Source organism: Sander vitreus, chromosome 19 (genome assembly GCF_031162955.1).
Source record: "Sander vitreus isolate 19-12246 chromosome 19, sanVit1, whole genome shotgun sequence".
In the NCBI taxonomy this organism is placed as follows: Eukaryota; Metazoa; Chordata; class Actinopteri; order Perciformes; family Percidae; genus Sander; species Sander vitreus.
In genome coordinates this window covers 6,042,484-6,060,044 of record NC_135873.1, presented here as the reverse complement: position 1 = coordinate 6,060,044, position 17,561 = coordinate 6,042,484, and the positions used below count along the sequence as shown (strand labels likewise).

General features: G+C 43.3%; 2 protein-coding genes across 2 annotated transcripts; one reads left to right on the top strand and one right to left on the bottom strand.

The window, feature by feature from the left end:
• Positions 1-136: 136 nt before the first annotated feature.
• ttc5 (tetratricopeptide repeat domain 5) lies at positions 137-5,758 on the top strand. The gene is made up of 9 exons (XM_078275520.1): positions 137-393; positions 1,207-1,339; positions 1,428-1,639; positions 3,387-3,540; positions 3,654-3,745; positions 3,831-4,034; positions 4,675-4,889; positions 5,024-5,168; positions 5,254-5,758. Exons 1-9 carry the CDS (start codon positions 331-333, stop codon positions 5,371-5,373), a joined length of 1,338 nt encoding a protein of 445 aa, XP_078131646.1. The 5' UTR covers positions 137-330; the 3' UTR covers positions 5,374-5,758.
• A 931-nt stretch (positions 5,759-6,689) lies between these two features.
• ccnb1ip1 (cyclin B1 interacting protein 1) lies at positions 6,690-8,907 on the bottom strand. Its single transcript, XM_078275521.1, has 4 exons — positions 8,611-8,907; positions 8,327-8,473; positions 7,784-7,958; positions 6,690-6,941 (listed from the first exon to the last, which is right to left on the bottom strand). Exons 1-4 carry the CDS (start codon positions 8,905-8,907, stop codon positions 6,775-6,777), a joined length of 786 nt encoding a protein of 261 aa, XP_078131647.1. The 3' UTR covers positions 6,690-6,774.
• Between the last annotated feature and the right edge of the window lie 8,654 nt (positions 8,908-17,561).

Here is a 17,561-nt window from a genome sequence, read left to right as displayed (position 1 = left end):
CACATTAATCGGCCTGTACTGAAAGCTGTATTTTAGCAACGAAAAATGAGTCAATGAAAAATATCTGTTCACTTGTAAAGAGGTTCTTTGTCGGATTCATTTTGGGTTACGGACCACTCCAACTTCCGGCGTCTCTGAAATTAAAAGTCAGTTTCCTCTGTGCTAAAATTCATTGCATTCGTGCTATTGTAGTAAAGACATGTTTTCTGTCACCATAGTAACATAAACGTAGATTTAATACTCGTCTCGTAACTTTGTGCATGTTGCTCCGGTTGCTCCACTGCAGTGGCTGCTCCTTCCGGTACTAGGCTGCTGTGAGCTAACGCAAAGATGGCGGAAGACGAGAAGAGTGGTGAGCCTGCCAAAGAGAAAAACGAACTGCAAATTATGAAGGTACTTGTTCTTAATTATATCACACGAATATTTAAATACACCAAATGTCCGATCCTTAGTGTTTTGTCGACTTCTCATGAGGTCAGTGTCTTGTGTTGTCTCTACATTTGCTCGCTGGACATCTTCTTAACGACTCGTTACTATAACAACAGGCTGCAACTCTCATGCTAACAAACCCTATTTAGTATTGAGCCTTCATTTCTGATACCGTTAGGTGTGTGAGTGCCATATTCCTCATTCTGTGGGTAGAATAGCTCTACAATTACCCCATTAACCCGTCAGATTTATGACTTTTTAAATGCTTGCATCCACTTCTTGCTGAGTCACCATATTCTCAGTGTTGCTGGCTTAATGCACCAAGGATGGACACTAGAGATGCTCTCTCAATTTAGTACGTTTCATAGGTAAATCATCCTTAATCAATAATCTTACATTATTATTTTTAAACATCAGTAGCACAAATGCAGGTGCATAGATTGCTACTTTATTTATTTTTTAGAAATACCTATCATTAATATATATATATATATATATATATATATATATATATATATATATATAATATACGAAAGTTGACAGTTGTATTACTCTACTTGCTACTAGATCACAAAAGTGGGTATCATACAGTAACAGTATTCTGTTATATGTACATCTCTAATGGGCAATGCTCATCCCAGTTTTTTCACCAAGTCAGTATTGCACGACATGTAGATTTTGCTGTGAGAACTATGCCTTTGGTCTATTTTTAACTTTTGTTAAGAATTCACAATATTGTTTTTCTTTAACCCCCCCTTCTCTACCCTCCCATTACAGGAGCTCGTGGATGAACTGTATAACTTCAGAGATTGCTATTTTGAGACTCACAGTGTGGAGGAAGCTGGGAGGAAACAAAGCGATGTCGCACAGGAGAGCGAAAAGACACTGAAGAGGCTAGAGGAGAAAGAAGGTGAGAGTGCTACAATTACACAACAGCACTTCTGTCTTTCATTTGCAGAATATATACTAACTGTATCTGTGTTTACGATTTACCACAGATCATTTTAAACACAAAGCAGAGTTTCTGCTGCAGAAGGGTAGGTGTCTAAACGTGGCTCCAGACTTCAGCACCGCAGCAGAAGAGTGCCTTTCACGCGCTGTAAAACTGGAGCCTGGCTTGGTCGAGGGCTGGAACACATTGGGGGAGCAGTACTGGAAAAAAGGAGACCTGACCGGTGCCAAGAACTGCTTCACTGGAGCCTTGCAACAGGTACATTAAGGACAGAAAGAGAGAGGGATATATTTCAAACTCAGTGAAACATTATTTTCTATCCTGTCCTCTTGGCTTTCCACATAAGAGCCATAATTAAAGTACCACATACCTCGATATGCTGTAACACATAAGGTATTGTGATAGTGTACCCTTTGCACGTGACGGCACGCTCCACTCGCGCGAATTATGAACGACCTTGACGGACGGCGGAAGAGCTATGCTGTAGATGGACGGCAAGCTAAACTCGTACGTTTTCGTTCGTGTTTCTGTTCTCACATTCACAATGTGCAGAGTAATCCTCACCAACACAAGCATGTGTATGTATTGCCTTTCTGTTTTAAATGAGTGATAAATAAAATGATCTTCAACCAGCTAGCTGCCGTGCTAACCAGCTGTCCTGCTAACAGGTCCAACCCGATGATGACCCACATAACTAGCTAACATCGGTTATTCACTGACCTAGCTACATATCCAAAAAAGAAAGCCGTTCCCTTGATCATTTAACTTAACACACATACAAAAAATAGCGGTTAAATTAAAGATGACATGGCACGGAAACTAGCTTAAAAAACGAGTTAAATGCGGGTCTGCGGAGCTCCTACCCTGGCTAGCTGACGAGCTAGCTGCAGCTAGCTTTGGACTGCTCGCTAGCTGCTGCCCATCGCGTCGTCCACCGGTCAAATCTAAACACAGCGAATATAATCACAGATAAGAAGATGGCTAGATGTTACAATTATGTGTGGTTACTACTGATCATAGACACTCCGTGATTTACTGCATGGATTAACGTGTGATAGATAATTAATGACTGCACTTCCCAGAGCTGGGATGTGTTCAGGCATCTATTAGCTAGAAAGTTGCATTGGCACACCCAGTGAACAACGGTATGTGGGTAGCCACGACCGACCTTGTCCTCTTAAAAACATGGGCTACGTGTTATATAAATCTTTACTTAAGTAAAGAATAGATGTTAATACAAAATAAACCCTAGATTGATATCTTATCTTTGCCATTATGAGGTACCTCCCCCCCGCCGTTAGCGTAGCATCGCGTACCTGTAACCCAGCCAGCTACAAAGAACTGGGAAGCATCCAGACTTTTAAAAGCTTTGAGATCAGCACCAGTATATGGGGATACCCCATTTACCACATAGTGGTACAGATCGTGTGGACTGAAGTCTGGCAGACTCGGTGATTTAATGAGGTCAGTGAAAACAGAGGGAGGAAGAATTAAGGGTCGGTATGCAATCCTGCTATCTCCAACTTCTCCAAATACTGCTCTTTGTGAGCACCTACCAGATGCCCTGCCTCGACCGATAACGGCACAACTTGTTCAATAGAATAAGCCATACAAAGCCATAAATACAGTTTATTTAGTGTTATGTATTTCAAACTGATTGAAACTATGAAACTTTCCGCTCGTCGAAAACTAGACGAAAAATGCAGCTTTTGCTTTATGGAAACAGAAACGTTAGACCATTTATTCTATAGCTGTTCACATAGCTCTTCTCTGTGGAATGATATACAATGTTTCATTAATGGACAATTTGGCTCAAACATACATTTATCTAATTTTGATATCTTCTTTTACTTTTCTGTAAACTGTCACATAACTAATGTAAGTTACAGGTTGTTTCTGAATTAATCACTGAACACTCCTGTGGGAATTACTTTTATATCTCCATGCTAGGTTTCACTTTTCAACTCAAGTTGACGGTCTTGTGCTTTATCTTTTACATCTGTAGAGCAAGAACAAAGTGTCTCTACGCAACCTGTCTATGGTGCTGAGACAGCTGCCGCCGGCGGACAGCAACGCACATCATGGCAAGCAGGTGATGGAGAGTGTGGACATGGCCCGACAAGCTGTCCAGCTGGATGTCACCGACGGGACGTCTTGGTGTGAGTAGAGCGTCTGGGTACTTAGTAAGCAGAGGAGAAGTGTTAAAGGAACGTTATAACAGGGATTGTACAAATGATGTGCTGTCCTAAAATTGTATTTCATGTTTTTACAGACATCCTGGGAAATGCTTATGTGTCCCTGTTTTTCACCTGTGGACAGAATCCACAGTTGTCTCAACAAGCTCTAACTGCCTATGCACAATCTGTGAGTACTGAGCATTGAACATGTTGGTTAAAATCTATCAGCACTAATTGCACTAATATTTTACTCCTTTCTTCCTCATATGTAGGAAAAAGTGGACAGAGCTGCCTCTTGTTACCCGGAGCTGCATTTCAACCGAGCCACTCTGTTCCAGTATGAGGAGATGTATGGGTCTGCTCTCGGCGGCTACAGCCGAGCCGCCGCACTCGACCCGGGCTGGGAGGAGCCTCCAGAGAGAGAGAAGCAGCTGCTGGAGTATTTGGGGAAAGTCACAGAACTCATACAGAACAAGGTATGCAGTGCAAAGCACAAGTTCTTAGAGCATGAGGTGACTTCTTCAAATGTCTTGTTTCGTCAGATCAACAGTCCAAAACCCAAAGACATTTAGATTATTGTCATAGCAGAATACAAAAAATATTCACATTTCAGAAGCTGGAACCAGTGAATGTTTCCACTTTTTGCTTAAAATGTACTTGGGTGCTTGCCAATTAATTAGGCTATTCAGTTTATCATCATTTTAGCTTTAGCGTAGAGTTGCTTTCATTTTTAACAACAAAACCTCAGTTTAAGAATGGCATATATTGTGAAAATTCCCACTTTGAAACATGAAACAAAATCCTAAGAAAATAATAAGAATTCAAATAATGGATCAAATTGCATTAAGTTGAAAAGGGAATGTCCAATTAAATGAAAGAAGCTGAAGGAAATGTTTTTAGGAAAACAAATATAACGCCTGAACTTATTTAATAGAGATAAATATGTCCTATGAGGTGTGTGTATTGCACTTTTGGCATCACTTTTATTTTTGGCTTTCGTTGACATAAATATTGTCATCAAGATGACAAAGATTTCATTGTTCACAACAAGGTGGCAGCAAAGCACAGCCATAGCTTTTGTTTTGCTCCTAACCTTCAGTCTTTCCATCACTTCAGGGGAAGGTGAAGGCGCGTCGGTTAAGGACGATGCTCTCTAACCTCAACACGTCAGCGTTGGGTCCCTGCTCCTCCCCTCAGTTCCGTTCCCCAACAGGCCGTGTCGGCAGCCTGGAGCCTCGAACTCTTTCCTCCCTCACGCATGGTCACAACGCTGGGGTTGCCGCCCTGGGCAAGGTGGTGTTCAGTCTGGCCTCTGAGGGTCGCATGGCTTTGTGAGTGCAGCTTATTTTATCGCTAATGGCTCACATTATCCACATGCTTTTTGGTTCAGTCTGGGTGTGATAGAGCAGAAAAAACACAATTTTTGGTGTGGTGGTGTAAAATCTTGCACTTTTTTTCCCTCCAGTACATTTGGCATGGTGGACAGCGAGGAGTCATGTATAGTGGTGATGGTATACAACACTGCGGATAGCTGGGGCGTCCTGATAGGAGACACTGTAGTCATTCCTGAACCTCAGGTCAAACGACACAGTATAACACATAAAGATAAGGTCAGTGTTTAATGTGTGCAGTTCAAAATATATAGAATTATGTTTCTCTAAATTTTCTGACCTTCACATTTCCTCTGTCTGGCAGGTGTTTGATTTCAGAAGTATACGAGTGGACTCTCCTCTGCTCCTCATTGTCAACGGCAAGAAACAAAACGTCCAAAGTCAGATTGCTGCCTCGGTCAGCTACAAGCCGCAGAGCGAATGAGCTGAACAAGCAAGATGAAACACATTAAGGGGACCAATTTTTTTCTGGATTTTTAAGAAGAATTTGGATAATTATGGAAGTTTGAAGTTTCCAAAGTTTGTGCCTGTTTTGTGTTTGTAAATAGAGGTTACCCTGTTACTTTGTCGTTTAGATAGACAATTTTGTTTATATTTATAAATATTTCTGTTTTGTTGTTGTGGAGACAACGCAGTTCTTTTTTTGTAAATTAATTAACCTGTGATGATGGCAATGTGATGTCAGATTTAATTGTGACTTAAGTTTACCCTGGAAAAAAATAATTTTATGTTTAAACATTTTGTTTGCGTGGTGTCTTAAAACAGCAAAGGGCCACCAGAGGTCCTCATTAAATGTCATTTGAAATGTACGATAGTGTAATTCCTTTTTCACACCAGACATTTTGACTTATTATAGAAGGAAAAGCACAGGTATTACTAATAACATTAATTATGGCTCTGTTCTATTCAACTGTCCCAGTAAGCCAGCATACACAACATCAGGACCCTGAAACTGAAGCAGTTTAATGTGATTATTAGTATTTACACCTGTGTTTTTCCTACTGTGAAATGTCTTCTGTGAAAGGGGCCTGTTGATCAGAGGTTTCATTACTCATAAAATAGTTAAAAACTCTGTACGAAAGACATTCTTGCGGTCTGGGTTGACCACTTTACTAGCTGCTTCAGTTGTTTGTTATCCATGTCTAGACCTCAGGGGGTCTTCTACTTCCAATCAACAACCAGCCAATTGCTCAGGTTTAACCCAGATTGCCCAAATTCCTCACACAGTTCGCATGACAGACCACCTACTGTTATTCATTCAGTTAACGTGTACTGTATCAGTAAAGCAAAATGTATAAATGATTTTTGTTCACTATAAAAGTCAAGCATTTTTGGACCAAAATAATCCATTGTCTTTGCTTAGGTTAGAGTTTTACCCCCCTTTATCCCAACTGCCTAAACTTCTTAGTTTTCAAATATTAAATCACGATGAAAGGAACATAGAGGAGTCTTCCTGATTACATTGAGTCCTTCAATGCGTCCGTTTTTGACTAGAAACAGGCAAAGCTTTAACTATCCTATTTTCTGTAAAACGGACACAATCTACACTCTAACAGAAAACCTTAAGGCAGTGCTCTTTGTAAACTGATTTTATGTGTGTTTACATTACAGGTACTTCTTAACACAAATGCTTAGGTAGAGACCAGGACTAAAAGCTGGTTTTCATGCCTAGTTTAGTTTAAAATTACAATAAATACTACAAAAATGAACTCAAGGCAAACCCTGCTAACTAAATTAACACTAAAACATTAGAATGCTTTAACATATATAAATAAATATATTAAAGTTAATGTGCTACAGTCAGATTATGAAACCTGTTACTGTCTCAGTGCTTCTTCATGAAGGGCCGGCCTCTCTCCTTGGCAGGGGAGCTGAACTGGAAGAAGGTCTTGGCTCCGTCAGCCTCCAGGCAGGAGAAGAATCTGCTGTCCCCCTCGTGGCCCACGGAGAGGAACTGGGGGCTTCTCTGGGGAGTTCCCTGCCGAGCCACCTCTGTGTGACAGGCAGGGGGTTGACGGATGTCTCTTATTGTTATACTGAATAAAATTCCCTCACACAGACAATCAGCTCATTACTCCTACTGTCCTTAATTGTTAATGATCACTTCTTGACAAACCCCCCAACAGCTATGTCTCCCTTTGTGCCATTTAACATAATTCTCTCTTGCTTCCTTCCTCTTCTCATTAATCAGTGTGGGCACAGTGTGACAACTGATTTAATAAAAGCATTAAAGTTTATTTCTTTACCTGCCAAACATTGTTTTTGGAAGCAACTGAGATTTTTAATCTTTAGCCTAAATATTCTGTGCATTTGTTTGATTTGTTATTCAGTCTATGAAATGTACAAATGCCCTCAAGATTCCTGGACGTAAAGACCAAGGTGAAGTCCTCATATCGCAAAAGGTCCAGAATTCAAATGTACTCAATTTACACTAACCGGCAAATGTTTGACATTTCTGCTTAATCAATGACTTAAGCAATTAACTGATTATAAAAACAGTTGGCAAATAATTATTTAGATTCATATTTTAACTATTTAATAAATACTACTTTTTCATGACATCTGACCTTCAAACATGGTTAGCAAGTCACTGTTCAAAAGTGTTTCCCTATCTTAAAAAAACCAAACAATTGCAGTATTAAACACTTTCCAGATGTTGTGTATATGGAAGGACAGAATTTGTGGCCTGATCATTGATAAACTCCTACAATCTACATCCCCGTCTCATTGTGAAATATCAATTAGTCACCTGCACAAAAAGACCAAGCATCTGTTATTTAAAGAGTGTGCCTTTTAACGTTAACATTAATCTAAGTTCAAATTGTTGTTCTTACCGGTGTTGAAATCGTGATGTACTGGTTGTGGCAGCATGTCTCTGTCTCCAACACCCACCACCATGTTGCGTAGCCTCAGTGAGTCGTACAGCCCCTGTAGTTTCTGGTACTGCCTGTTTCTCTCCATCAGCCTCTCGGACACCTCGCTGTACTTCCTTTTATAGTCCTCCATCACCTGAAGAAAACAAGATTTTATATATTTCTATATAGTCTTCTGACCTTAGAGGTTTCAAACTTTCTAAATCAAGTGCCAACTAAAATCACCATGTGTACAGATACAAATTAGGTATATGAGAGTTATGGGTTCTATGCTTATTTCTTTATCATCTACAGTCAAGAAAGATGGAAAAAGAAAATCACCATGGAGCTACTCCTCTGTCACTTTCCTTCTAAGGCCCTTTGTATAATCATTTCTTGGGTGTAAAACATTACAGTAAGCACAGCATTTCTTAGAGGGTCAGAGGATATGCTTTAGCTATTTTTAATTTAGGGGTCAATTTCAAATGTGACATTATGGATCTGCACTTAAGAATTGTGGTTTACTTTCTTCAAGGAGGTGATTTCCCCCCTTATGCCGTTGAGCTCCAGTTCTCTGCTCTGGTTCTGCTGGGTCAACACCTTGTCCATCTGCTTCAGCTGTGCCTCAGCACGTGACAGACTGTACTCTTGATACATATGCTCCTGATGGACCTGTTTACAAAGACCAACAAGCTGGGTGTTTTACAGGAAAAAAGAAAACAACCAGACTGACACAGGCAGACATTTCAAGACTTAAAGATACAGAGCTACATTATTGTTAGATGCATACAAACAGAAAGATATTTGACCTGATAGCTCCAGAAGGCCAGAGCACGGGCACTGATGTCAAGGACAACGTCTGGTCGCAGGCCTGCCAGCACCATGGCTTTGTACTCCTCAGAGGGCGACAGCTCCGTCCTCACAATGTCCAGCTTCCCAGACAACGCAGAAGAGCAGGCCGGGCAGATGGCGGGGGAGCGGCTGAACTCACCGGACCCATGTTGATCACAGAAAACATGTGAGCAAGCTGTGACCCAGGCGAAGCCGCTCAGCTTAGTCCGGCACTTTGGGAAGTTACATAGTAGTATGTCGTCGCAGAGAGCCATGGCCACGACTGAGGAAAGTACAGTAACATTTTAGTATAGCTAATGGAGATCAGCTAGTCAAGTCATTAACTGAAGGTTCTATAAAGCAATTACATATGTTTTGAGTTTAAAAGACCATACACATATCAAGGTAAAGCAAATAAAAAATCCATTTGGGAAAAATTATTATTATTATTTCATTATTTCATTTATTTTCATAGCAGTGCCAAGCCTGTGTGTGGGATTACCACACATCACAGTCTCTTGAACGTCAAATTCTAGGAGGTTTCAAGAGTCCAAGGTCCTATTTGGTGAAATTTGGGAACTTAAAAATCACCAGGTGTGGGGTAACAATTTCTAATAACTTTTGCTGTTTTATGAATTGGTAGAATTTCCTATAATTTTACTTGGAGTAAGGCAATATTTTAGCTCCTAATCTTATCAAAGCAACAAATAAAGAATAACATACTGAGCAAACTCAGTGCAAACATTTCAGTCGAGTTTAATCATTTAACACGTTCTGCTAAGTTTTAATTTTGACTTCCTATCTATATCAAATTATCAATTACAAAAATACTCGATATGGAAATATTAAATACCCAAAATATAATAACATGGCTGTATGAAGACGTATGTAACGTTAGTTTAGCAAAGTTTAGGTCACGTAGCTAGCTAGCTAGCTATTTTAATGTTACACCAACTGCCATTCGATGTTAGCATTAGCAGGTTAACGGGTAATGTTAAAGTGATGAGCTCCCAGGCTAAATTGTTATGTCCGCTTTCTGTTCAACGGCTTCTATTAAAAATAAAAACTGACTTGCTGACTGACTAGCGTTATATTTTTTGTAAAACTTAAACGGATACCTTAACGTGATATTTAGCTAAGGTTAATTTCGGGAGACACCAACCTACCAGTTAGGCAACGGCAACGTTAGCTCTTCACTAACTCGGATCGTCAGGGGACGCTAAATTAATACTGTAATCTGATTGGCTGATTGCAACGCGAGGTCTCAACATAGCCTACTTTAAATAGCCTATTTAAAAATGAATCTACAAAAATAAAATACTACATTTGACACACATATTTAGGACAAATATAGAACATATATCGTTTGTTTGTTTTAGTTTTATGCTGAATTCATTTTATAATGTGGTATCTCTACTTAAATAATCTGGGAACTTCTTCCACTACATAATGACCTAAAGCAACCTGACTTTTACTTCTTGCTCCATACATTTTCTGTTCATTTTCCAGGTGATGAATCTACTGGATGAAGTGAGACACTTTAATGAGCAGTCCAAATGTAGATAAACATGGCAGTTATAATCCCTCAAAATCAAATAATGCCCTGCTTTATACACCGCCTCTGAGTGGAGGATAGGCCTAGGCTATATGTATAATGTGAGACACCTACTTAAATATTACCCCCCCCCCCCTCCTCCTCCTCCTCCTCCTCCCACTATTTTCTCTCTCTCTTTTTATCCATTTCTCCACGTGGTACAGGAGGAAAGGCGGGGGGTGAAAGAGGGGCATTGTGCTGTGTAGCAGCGGATCCGGGGGTTCATAGTGAGAGAGGGGAGATGCTCACTCAACTGTGTCCAGCACGCCATTGTCAAAGATTCCCATCTATTCTCTGCCTTTTAAATAGAGCTCCAGTGTAAGATGCTTTTTTTGGGGGGGTGTGAGGGGGGGTATTATACGCTTGGTGATAACACACGAAATAGATGCATGTGGAATGGCTGTGTGGCCCCACTTGCACACAACTCCAGTGCATTGTTGCTGATAATTGGCCCTATGGATATCAAAGGGTAGAAATATCGCCTGTTTACTCCTCATCCGGTACAATAACATCACTGGGAAGACGGATTTATGACTGATGAAAACCACCTGCAAGTCAATAAATGTGTCTAGATTTCAATATGTATCCACCGTGCTGATAATTAGAGAGTAGCCTAGGCTAGCTACAGTAGCCTACACCTGGAGGTCCTAAACAGATGTCACCTGATGGATGAGTCACCTGTTAAATTTCTTTTAGACATGTTATTGCATTCTAATTTGACCATGATGATTGTATTCTCTTCTAGGGATGATTAAACATTGAATGAACATTTATGTTAAGCAAAATAGCCGATTCTAACTCCCATTTATATTTGTTTTTAAGCCATCCAACGGCTTTGGCTCCTAATTGTCATGTTTTATTTAAAGTTTATAGCTGCTGCGTGAGTGTGTAAAGAAAAATAAAGCTGGGGAGAAAGAAAAAGAGAACCAGGGAGGCTGTGTGTTACACGCCATTGAAATGCAAATATCATTGAAGAACAAGGAGTGGTTCTGTGTGTGTGTGTGTGTGTGTGTGTGTGTGTGTGTGTGTGTGTGTGTGTGTGTGTGTGTGTGTGTGTGTGTGTGTGTGTGTGTTCCCTGTATGTGCATGCAGCGGGGCAGCAGTGGGAGAGGAGGGGCGCAAATTGGACAAGTTTTTGGGGGAGAAGAGACTTTAGAAAACAGCCACACACACACACTCACGGCAGCTTCATATGACACGGTGCAGACCTGCGGATTTCCAAACACCTATGTGCTATTTTTTCACTTTCTTACATAAAAAGAAACTCTTTCTACATTTAGAAATGATTTAACCCATTTTGTAAATGTTCTTTTCATCCCGGGACTTGCGGGATGTGGGCAACTTTTGAACTTTAGATGCTTGGATGGTTTCAGGAGCGCTTCCAAGTGCGCAAAAACGTGCCTACTGCCATTCAACCGACTGATGCCCCCCTCTCTGTCTGAGTCGCAGTGAATCATGTCACGCCGGAAGCAGAAGCGACCCCAACATTTAGTTAACGCGGATCCGGGGGGCCCAAGGCTGCTATCTCAGGGTGAGTAAACATCTTTACGAGTGTGCATGCGTTTTTGTCTTTAGTTTCTTGAAAGAGTGCAACCATCCTGCACCTTAATGGTGCTCATCACTGCATGCGGATTTCACTCAACTCTTAAAATCCTTAGAGAACTTAACAAAAGCAAAAGTTTGGGTTTAGACGCAAGCCCACATGAATTGTGTAGCCTACGATATTTATTGTGTGGTTTCTTGTTGATAGCGGTAATTTCCATACGTGTATTCATGCATAGCCACATTTTAACAAACGCACTTGAATTAACAGACTAAAAAGTTTAAGATCTAAGTTTGTCAACTAAATTAAGCCCTCCTGCTCAGTCATTCACTGTAATGGGCCCCACTAAATGGAGGCCCTAGGCACTTTGGTCGGGGCCAATAAACGTGTCCCTGTGAAATGAAAAGAGTAGGATTAACTAACATACATCTGTGGCCATTTCCATGTGCTGTTTGTCCAACAGGCTGCTCAGCGCTGACTGCTGGAGGTCTTTGATTATAATAGAGCACTCTCTTATTTGTTAACAATAAGATGGGTGGGGGGAAGGGAAGGCAGTGTTTTTGGTAAAGATTAATCTTCCACTCTTCTCTTCTTCTTTTGCTCTTCTTCCATGCCTTTCTCTTTTATGCACCCCTCTTCCCCCATTTTCCACCTTCCCAATACTTCCCTCCCCTTTCTTTCTCCCTTTCTCATCCCCCAGCCCTATTGACTGTATACTCCTACACAGTTGGGGGGAGGAGGGAGGGGGGACTCTGATAGATGAGGAAGACAGAGATTGCAATTGCACTTGTTCTGTGTTGCAATGGGTTATATCTTCAAGTGCACACACTAAAGACTCTCTGCAGGTAAACTTCCAGAAAAGACGTTTAGCCTGGGAGATATTTTTTGTGTTTTCTGCAGGTTCAGGTTTGTTTATAAGTCACAGGGAAGGGATTTCACTGAGGTACAGTCTTTCATTCCATCACTATATCACTCCAGGAGGGAATAGTTAGTTTGTCTCTCCATTGTTGTTACCATCCCCCCTTCTTTTTTCTTTTTACTCTTTCTCACTCTGTGCTCAAGATTCTGAAAGAATTTGACCCCTGAGCAGGAGAGGTCAGATTAGTTGACCAATCAGAGTGTCTGGACAGTGCCCAGAACCCTTAGCTTGGCCTGACCCTTGACCTCCAATGTGACGTAAGGGGGGGAAGGGTGAATAGGGAGATGAAAGACGTAACTGCTGTAGGGAGGGGGTGGGTTAAGAGGGGTTATGGGTTGTCTTGGTGATGCCCATTGTCCTCTAAAATGTGTTGCCATAGCAGCAAGGTGGTCTGTAAGCTTTTTTGTGTGTGCAAGATGTTTGAGGAGTTTTGCTCTGGAGAGCACAGATTGAGACAAGACATCACAAAGACTCATGGACTGCAGAGTTTCTTGCACTTGTTTATTTTCTTGTTCAAGGCCATTTCCTAGCAGGCATTTCTTTTGAAGTTGGAACAAAATCTTTTGGTATGCACACAAATTTGCAAACTTAACTTGTAAACAATAAGTGGAACCAATGAAATAAATAGACTGTAACTAAAGTAGAACGTTTTAATTAATTTACATACCTGGTCTGAAATTGGACACTGGGTATTGTACAATAATGCCCCTGTGAAGAAACAAACAGAATGTAAATTTTAAGTTAAAAACAATCTCTTTTTTTCTATCAATCCTCAGATGATCACCTGGGTATGAAGTCACCATCCACATCTCTTGGCTCAGAAGTGACATCATCAGGGTCCTCCTCATCATCCCCCAACTCTCTCCAAGACTGCCAGCCACCTCTGGCCCCTCGCCCATCCCCTGGTGGGCTCCACGCGCCCTCCTTGCCCAGCGAGAGCTCGCCTCCTCCCCACTGGCCCAGCTACATTGCCCCCTTTACCATCTCCCTCCCAAACACCCACTCTTCACTCTCCCCAGACTTTCCTCACCCCTCGCTGTCATCCCAGACTCACTCACCTCCTCCCCTGGGTCAAACCTCAGGTTCCCACAGCCTGTCCCACCAAGGAAATTCTCACTCCACCATGACCTCCCCACCAATAGGCAGCTCAGCCACCACTACTACCTCCTTCTCTTCCTCCTCCTCTTCCTCTTCTCAGTGTGTGCCGCCTCACCGTGACAGCTCCAGTCCAAGTCATCAGCAGGCCTCCAGCTCTCCAGGGCAGCATGGACAGATCCAGGTGTCACCAACCCTGGCAGTACTCTTAGAGGAGCTGAGGGTTTTACAGCAGAGGCAAATCCACCAGATGCAGATAACAGAGGAGATCTGTAGGCACGTTCTCAGGCTTGGAGGCGCGGTCTTTGGCCAAGATAATAACACACAGGCCAATGGTGCAGACAGCAACCAGAAGACCACAGGAGCAGCATCTTCGTCACCAACACACCCCTCCACTGCCACACCAGTAACCACAGCCTCATCTCTTTTGACTGGTCTTCCGTCTTCCCTCTTCCCCCAGCCATCTGTCTCCAAATCAGGTGCTTCACATGTCAAGGGCAGTAGAGCTCCATGCTCCTCTACCTCTTCCTCATCTATTTCATCCACTATCAGCTCCTCTGTTGCCTCCCTACACCCTCTGTCCTTGTCATTGGGCCTACCTCCGCGCTACCTCCATGAGAAATCATCCAACACCTCTTCATTTGGTCATAGCAATAGTATCAGTTTCCCCACCCCTCCCCTTCCTACCACCAGCCATTCCCAGGAACTACAGCCCAGCTCCTCCTTGGGCTCTGCCTCCTCATCAGGACGCCCTCAACATGCGTGCCGTTTTTGTGGCAAGGTGTTAAGCAGCGATTCATCACTCCAGATCCATCTGAGGTCACATACAGGTGAAAGGCCCTACCAGTGTCCAGTCTGCTTGAGCCGTTTTACAACCAGAGGGAACCTAAAAGCCCATTTCCTGCGACACAGAGAGCAGAACCCAGAGCTGTCCCTCTCCCTGCTGCCCCCAGCACTGTCAGAGCAAACACAGAGTGCTCCTGGTCCGATACAGAGAAGGAGAAAACGGCGGGCTGATGATGACGAGCCATTTAATGGAGTGAAAGGAAGTATTCCCGGGATGACAGAGAACATGGCATTAGGATTCTTGTCTGGTGCGTCCACTCGGCCCTCGCCTTCCTCTCTACCTCTGCCCCCCTCGGTGGACATGGCGTTGCTGTCCACAGCCCATTCACTGCTTCAGCTGAACAGAGCCTCGGCTGCAGCTGCTGCCAGCGCATCTAGCACTGGGCTGCCTTCCTCTTCGTCCTCGTCTTCCTCCTCTTCCATGGGCAGCCAGTTCAAAGGAGCAAAGCAGCAGCGATTTGATGAAAACACACCTCCACACTCCTCCCTCCATACAACCTCCCCATACTCCCAACTGGCCCACCTGCCTAAGATTCTCTTCCCTGGAGGTACATCCCCTCATCACCTTGCACTTCTCCGGCCCCCAGGCCACCCATCCGCCTCCCACCTTACTTCGCATCATCAGCTACCCTTCCCCTTTCCACCTTTTCCCAAACCATCAACCTCCTCCCCCTCTTCATCCTCGCCCACCACCTCTACCCAGACCTCAGACACCTCCAAGTTGCAGCGCCTGGTACAGAAGCTTGAAAGACGGCCACAGGGAGGTGCCTCTTCTTCCTCTGCTTCCTCACAATCAGCTGCTGAAGCAAATGGGGACACACACGGTCATGACTTGTCCACCCCCTCCAGTGCCTATCGCAGGGAAATGTTGGCTGCTCTTGGCCTGAGTCCAAGTGCCAATGCTGTTGGACTAATGACCAGCCAGGGAGTCTCAGGTTCTGGCACTACAACTACCATGACTACCCATTCTCTGCCTACCGCCCAGGCTGCTAATCAGTGTGGAGTGTGTCTGCGTGTCCTCAGCTGCCCCAGAGCTCTGCGTTTGCACCAGGCCACACATCTGGGAGAGCGGCCATTCCCTTGTAAGCTGTGTGGTCGTTCCTTCTCCACTAAAGGCAGCCTCAGAGCCCACTTGGCCACTCACCGTGCAAGACCGGCCAACTCCCGTGCCTTGAACTCCTGCCCATTGTGCCCACGCAAGTTCACCAATGCCTTGGTTCTTCAGCACCATATCCGCTTGCACCTAGGAGGGCAAATACCACCTGACGAAGATATGCCTTCTGAAGATGCCACAGAAATGGAGAATGCTGTCATGTATGAGCGTGAGAATAACTCCCCATCTATAGCCCAACAACTTCTTCCTCTGGCCTTAACAAAAAGCTCCAAGTCTCCAATTGATGCTCTCAACTCAGGGTCCACTATTAAGAAATCCACAACTGCTGAGACCACTTCTGTGAAGACAGAGGAATTAGAGGGCTCAACACCCAGTGTTAGCTCACCCCTGACCCATAATCCTCCCTCAGTGGGAGCCGAGGACCCCCTGCACCTGGGAGACAACACCCTAGCTGATGGTAGCCCCATGAACAGCTCCATATACTCTGAAGAGGAGACACATGCTGACTTGGGCAGCACCAGCCCTTTCAAAGCACCCTTAGCTAGTTCTCATTCAGCTGTAGTGAATGGAGACGCAGAGGCAGATGACACCCCTCTATCCCTCTGTGTTTCAAAGCCTGAAGTAGAAAATGATACGCTGCATACAGGGGTTAATAATGACGAAGCCTGCTCCACAGACGAACCCACCACAATTTCTGATTCTAACCCCAAACCCCCAGATGCAAATCCCTCACCTGCACTCACACCACCAGCCAGCCCCAAAGCTATCGCTGAAGCACAAGAGGCCTGTGGCAGTGTACCACAGGAGGCACAAGAGAGAGATGCTGCTCAAAGCAAAGGCAAGAGTGAGACCACCACACCCATAGAGCATTTGTTAGTGTTGGACCCAGAGCCAGAGAAGGATGCTCCAATGGAGGAAGGTTACAGTGTGCAAGAAAAGCCTTCAGAGGACCCAGAGCCCTCTGTCCCAGCACCAGCACTGAACACCCAGCCTCCTCGCCCTGACAAACCCTACAGCTGCTCCCAGTGTGGAAAAGCATACGCCAGCCGTAGCGGACTTAAGGTAAGGGTTGACGATATTGTGGATTTTTATGTTGTAATCTGAAGATATTAAAGTAGTAATACATTTTTGTCCTTCTGGGCTTGTGAGTGAATTACTATTGTGTTGTGTGTCCCATCAACAGGGCCATATGAAAACTCATCCTGGAGCATTGACCAATACCCCCTCCAAGGCTCAAACCAATGACACTGACATTGTGGAGGATCACAGCTCACATTCAGCCAATAAGAAACCGGGACAGCAGGAGGAAAAGCAAGGATTGGCTAAATCCTCTGAGAAAGATGACAGCACAGATCCTCTACCAATCAGTGTTGTTCCTAGTGTGGCGGGCGAGTCTATGGACACTACTGTGTAGAGTTAGTATCGTTAAGTGGCTGCAGTCAGTCTTTAAAAAAGGGTCCTGACAAGGGAATGTATTTTTTTAATAGAAAGAGATTTGTTTTCTAGAGTTATTAATTCAAATTCATGTTTACCTTTGGTATTAGGCAGATAGATATAGTTTGTATTGTAGTAACATTGCAAGAGATTTGTGAATGTAGTACTTTAGCTATGTATTTTTGTATTTCAAAGACCACAGTGAGGCCTTATCTTACACACTTCACAGAATTGTCACAATGAGAATTAATTGTTTGCGCTTTCTTTGCTGACACCTATTTCAGCACATACTGTATAAGCTGATTTGAATAAGAGGGACGATCCAGCATTTTACAAGATGAACTCCATACCAAAACAGGCCAAATTAGTAATGGCCGATGTTTG

Bases quoted from the DNA above. Each gene is read 5' to 3' on its own strand.
- ccnb1ip1 (XM_078275521.1), bottom strand. From the start codon at position 8,907: ATGGCTCTCTGCGACGACATACTACTATGTAACTTCCCAAAGTGCCGG. The intron at 8,474-8,610 runs GTCAAATATCTT...CTTTGTAAACAG, and splicing joins TGGCCTTCTGGAGCTATCAG to GTCCATCAGGAGCATATGTA. The intron at 7,959-8,326 runs GTAAACCACAAT...TGTTTTCTTCAG, and splicing joins AAATCACCTCCTTGAAGAAA to GTGATGGAGGACTATAAAAG.
- ttc5 (XM_078275520.1), top strand. From the start codon at position 331: ATGGCGGAAGACGAGAAGAGTGGTGAGCCTGCCAAAGAGAAAAACGAA. The intron at 1,340-1,427 runs GTGAGAGTGCTA...GATTTACCACAG, and splicing joins GAGGCTAGAGGAGAAAGAAG to ATCATTTTAAACACAAAGCA. The intron at 5,169-5,253 runs GTCAGTGTTTAA...TCTGTCTGGCAG, and splicing joins GTATAACACATAAAGATAAG to GTGTTTGATTTCAGAAGTAT.